Source organism: Oryctolagus cuniculus, chromosome X, assembly GCF_051225735.1.
Source record: "Oryctolagus cuniculus isolate XC-2025 breed Fujian yellow rabbit chromosome X, ASM5122573v1, whole genome shotgun sequence".
In the NCBI taxonomy this organism is placed as follows: Eukaryota; Metazoa; Chordata; class Mammalia; order Lagomorpha; family Leporidae; genus Oryctolagus; species Oryctolagus cuniculus.
In genome coordinates, this window is record NC_142888.1 from 89,026,289 (window position 1) to 89,031,764 (window position 5,476).

The following is a 5,476-nucleotide window of genomic DNA, read 5'->3' on the forward strand; positions in this document are numbered from 1 at the left end:
ACAGGAGCATGTACAAACTGAGTACTTGCTGATAGGATCTGGTTCCTTATTAGTTTGGTCAATCAAGCTTCCCCATATTCTCAACCGACCTCTTTTAGGAGAGGTCCAACAACCTCACAATTCAGTGGTAAGCCATTATGCCCATAAAGGGACATAGAGATAGTGACATATTTGTAGTTCGTGTGAGGACACACAAATTACTTGGGAAAGAGGAAGCAGAATCAATCCCTGATGTCAGCATTCCACATTGTAGGACTTTGGTTAAAGCAGACTATTTGCTTGTGTGTTTCCATTGGGGTTAATTCTGAAACTGAGATGGGGTCAGGAACGCCAATCAAGAATGCATGTTTCTGGGACCGGCACTGTGGCATAGCAGGTAAAGTCACCGCCTGCAACACCGGCATCCCATATGGGCACCGGTCCGACTCCCAGCTCCCACTTCCAATCCAGCTCCCAGCTAACATGCCTGGGAAGGCAGCAGAGAAAGGCCCAACTGCTTTGGCCCCTGTGCCCACATGGGAGAACCGGAAGAAGCCCCTGGCTCCTGGCTTCCCCTGGCACATCCCCGGGCTGGGAGTTGTAGAGAATAAACTAACAGAGGGCAGACAGCTCTCTCTGCCTTGCCCTCTCTCTAACTCTCTCTTTCAAATAAATAAATCTTTAGAAAAAAGAATGCATTTCCTTTGATTTTAACATATCTCCTATATAGTAGTTTAACACAGAGATGCATGGTTCTATTATTCCCTGATAGGCTCCCATACTCATCAACCAACCTCATGTAGAGACACTATTGGGCACAGGCAGGACATCCACCCAAGACCTGGTGTCACATATAACCCAGTAGTTATGTGGTCTTTGGTAAGGCGATTTATATCTCTGGAAAGATTACGTGGAAGGTCTCTGGATTCCTGGAAGACACAGAATTCAACATGCCAGTCCAAATATCAGGGTATCAAAACAAAAATTAGCAATTGTGTATATAATTCCCCCTTCAAACAAATGTCCCAGGGGTGAATGAAGCAATGCCCAGACAAGCAGCAGGTCCAGCCAGAGGCATATGATCCCTGCCTCACGGCAATATCAACTGCTGCTGACACTGTTCCCACTTTACCCCTGTGCAGGAACACTTTAGAAGCAGATCTAGTTACACTATAGACAGCTTTGGGGATTCCGCGGCAACTGCAGAGGCCAGCAGGGGAAGAACTTGTATGCTACCTTCCTCAAAAAGACAGAGTGTGGCATGGCAAGGACTGGCTCACTGCCCCTATGGAAGAGCCTATGTGTTCTCACTCTCCACAGACATTTTTTCTTACAGATCAGTCAAATCCTATTTTGAATCTGGATTTCTTTCTAAAGCCCCTCAAATTAAAGAGAAGCTGGAAATGGCCACGTTTTTAATCATCTTCTTTCCCAAATTATCTTCATTCTCCTACTTTCATGCAGGAACTCTGGGTCTAATCAAAGAAGGGGAAGGCAGTGGGGAGCCAGGAATCACAATTGATCTTACTGTATTTGCCATGGTACTGGGTACTTGGTTTTCAGCCTGCCAAGTCAACGAGGTGGATTTCATTTCGACAGGCAGATGGTTTGGGACTTGAGAAAATAAGCTATCTGAACATTCATATTGATTTGAGGACACAATCAGAAGCAGGGCAGATGGAACCGTGTTAATTCTACTAGCTGCTTCTATTCTTAGTTTATGGGAGAATCAGGCACAAAGTCCACACAAGGCTCTGGATGCACGTCTTTGTCACCAAGATTAGGAGCATGCAACATATCCCACCAGGAAACAACCAGCAGGCAACAAATAGTCTCCCACTGATCACAGGTTACTGCCAAACTCCATGGCTGAAATTCCAAGGACGACCCTTCTTAGTTACCCTAGAACACCTGATCACACCTTGGACCAGTGGCTGTGGCTCCATAGCTTTAGTTTACTCCGTGGTGAACAGAGCAGCCTGCTGCTTGTGTTGCTCTCATTCGATTCTGCCACCAGCCTTATGCTGCATCGATGGCAGTCGAGAAGGTTTGTCTATTCAAGAGAAAAGTCTGTGGTCCTGAAAGGAGCACAAAGAAGCCAAAGAAGCTAAGGCAGTTAAAGTGGTAACTTCACACCCCAACCAGTGTAGGAATAGGAACAGCTTCGTGGGACTTTTACTTAATCAATATTTCCCTGTGTTTGGGCCTTCCTGTATGCTTTAAATGAGTTCAGTAACACAAGTAATATTTTTAAATGTTTCATGAGAGCATATTTTTGTCCTACTAATACTACTTTTCAAGTTATATGCTTGGCCGGTGCCGTGGCTCAATAGGCTAATCCTCTGCCTGCTGCGCCGGCGCACTGGGTTGTAGTCCTGGTCGGGACGCCGGATTCTGTCCTGGTTGCCCCTCTTCCAATCCAGCTCTCTGCTGTGGCCCAGGAGTGCAGTGGAGGATGGCCCAAGTGCTTGGGCCCTGCACCCACATGGGAGACCAGGAAAAGCACCTGGCTCCTGGCTTCGGATCAGCGCAGTGCGCCAGGCGCAGCGGCCATTGGAGGTGAACCAACGGTAAAGGAAGACCTTTCTCTCTGTCTCTCTCCCTCTCACTGTCCACTCTGCCTGTCAGAAAAAAAAAAAGATATATGCTTATGTTTTTAAATTTTTAAAATTTTAATATTTTATATTCAATATATCAAAAATAAAATTTCAAAATGTAAGCAGTACACAAATTTAGAATTTGTTATATAAGGACTTTCGTTTGTCTTTTTGGTAAACCACACCTTCAGATCATAATCGCCCACTAGATGTCCATTTTCCTCGGTCACTGAACTGAATAATCATACACATTCTAAGTCCAATATGCTCTCTTCTGCTTCACTGATTCTGTTGTTAAGACTCTCCACTGCATTTTTTTATTTGTTCTATTGAATTCTTCATTTCGTTTTGATTTCACTTTAAGATCACAATTACATGGGAGAAATTTTCTTTCATCTCCTGCATGGATTTCAGTAGTTCATGTGTTTGCTTTTGATTACTTCTATGTAATATTATGATCAATTTTTTGAGTTCCATTTCTTGCATTTCTTCTATCTCCTCATCTTCACAATCTAGTATTGAAGTGTCGAGTTCTTGTGGGAGCGTCATGTTGTCTTCCTTATTGTGGTTTCTTGGATTGTTGCATTGTTGTCCGTCATTTGTTGAAATCATCTTCCCCATCCTCCTCCTCTTCCCCTCCTCCCCCTCCTCCCTCCCCTCCTCCTCTTCTTCTTTTTTCCTTCTTCTTGTTGATGCTTATCAGATATCTCAGATATTTTTAAATAGCCCTTTTCTGCTTGTAGTCTCTATTTCCTGACCATGGTTTTCCCATACTGCTCATTCTGAATTCATGCTGCTTTGGGTCAGATCTGCAGACATCAGCAGGACAGCCAGGGGTACCCTGGTGGCCATACAAGGAGTTCCAGCTGCAATTGAAGTGGCTTAGCCCAGAATAGCAATACATTCTGAGTTGGAGAAGAAAAGGCTAAAAGGTGGGCAGTCACACCTGTAGCACACTGGCCTTGGGTTACTGAGATCAGATTCTCATAAGCATTGGAAGATTCAATTTCTACAATTTAGCTGCTCTTCCTGGTGCCTTTTCAAGGTACTCATGGAGTGGCATCAGGCAGCTGATGTGGTCTGATGGATGACCTTTGCTCTTTGTAACATCTTTCACACATTGTTTTACTCATTTGAAAGTCACAGATAGAGAGGAGCGCACAAGTCAAAAAAACAGGGCATTCTTCTGGGTCTCCTACATGGGTGGCAGGGGCCTGCGTACTTGGGCCATCTTCCACTGCTTTTCCCAGGCCATTAGCAGGGAACTGGATCAGAAGTGGAGCAGCCGGGACTCGAACCGATGTCCATAAGGGACCCCAGTGTCACAGGCAGCACACAAGGCCTTCTGCTTTGCAGCCTCTTTCTTTGACACCAGGCTACAGCTTGCAAGCCACGTGCTGACTGGCTGCTGTGATTCCATGCGGGAGGGCTGTCCAATGCCAGGAAGCGCACCATGCAGCTTAGCAACAGGGTCTCCCCAAGACCTGCCATCCATTCAGACGTGGAGTCTGTCTGTGACGTCAGGCAAAGCTGCCTATATAAACAGCGCGCCCTGTGGGCAACCGCCTTTGTCTGCAGTCGCGAGCCATCAGCCGCTGCCCCCGCAATGGCTGAGCCTGCCTCGCACGTGGCTTCTGAGGAGAACCTCAGCCTGGAGCCCAAGACGACGGCCTCGTCCACCCCGAAGGAGAAGCAGCCCAGGCGCCGTCGCCGCCGCCGCCAGGGCCACAACTACAGCTTCGCTTCCTACTTCCCCAAGGTCCTGAAGCATGTTCACAAGGGCCTCAGCCTGTCCAAGGAGGCCAAGGGCGTCATGGACTCCATCGTGAGAGACGTCTTTGAGCGCATCGCCCACGAGGCCGCCAGCCTGGTCCGCTACAGCAAGCACTCGACCCTCACCTCCAGAGACGTGCAGAGCGCCGTTCGCCTCCTGCTGCCCGGGCAGCTCCACAAGCACGCGGACGTGGAGGGCACCAAGGCCCTCCTGAAGTTCATCACCCACCCCTGAGCCGCCTCGGGACCACCTGCCCCGCTCCCCCAAAGGCTCCTTCCGGAGCCACCCTCTCAGGGAAAAAGGCCTGTACCACTGCCCAGGTCAGCTCACCTAGGGGTGGGGCACATGGTGTCTTGCTCACTTTTAAGGACATTTTTACCGATTTCCTCACATTGTCAGTTCTACCATATTCTAGAGCCTTGGACCAATCTCTTTCAAGGAAAATAGTGGGATAGCTATATGCATTGTGCATTTATTAAATGGTTTATTAAATGCTCATTTTGCTCAAGTACGTTCTTAAGAGAATTTTCGTATCCCCTATATGTCGAAGTATTTTCATGACAAAGTTCTCGATTTTATCTTTGCTCATTAGCCCTAGAGGTCTTGGTGAAATGATGGGGAGCTCCATGGTGTGTGAAATGGCAACATATAGATGAAGAACCTGGTATAAGTGTCATACCTATCTAACCCAGTTTTCCCAACACATCTCTTTTTCCGGAATTCTTTGAAACACTAGAACTGGAATCCAAAGAACGTACAGAACTATCTAGATAAAATAGGAACAGTTGACTGTCGTAGCACCCTGCTCTCTGTAATTACTATTTCAAATCATTGAGATTTATCTGAGTCTCTACAGACAACAGTCTTTTCCAAACTTTCATGACTTGCAGCTACGTGTGTCTTGGGTAAAGGGATCTTCCAAGGAGACTGGACCAACACGTGGAGTGCACAGGAAAAGCCAATGTGTAAACTGTGCACCACCAGGAACAGCCATTAGCTGGAAATGTGTGCATGTGCAGGGGTGGGGTTGGTGAGCAGAAAACAGCTGTGGTGTAGAGTTTGGAAACTGTAGGCAATGGGATCTATATTGTTTGCCAGTGTTTTTTTCTGTTGTTTACTTTCATGG

The 5,476-nt window shown here is 46.9% G+C and overlaps 1 protein-coding gene across 1 annotated transcript; it reads left to right on the forward strand.

Annotated features, from left to right (window-relative positions):
- Positions 1–4,182: 4,182 nt before the first annotated feature.
- Positions 4,183–4,584, forward strand: LOC138847744 (histone H2B type W-T-like). Its single transcript, XM_070067481.2, has one exon. It carries the CDS (start codon positions 4,183–4,185, stop codon positions 4,582–4,584), a length of 402 nt encoding a protein of 133 aa, XP_069923582.1.
- The last annotated feature ends 892 nt before the right edge of the window (positions 4,585–5,476 follow it).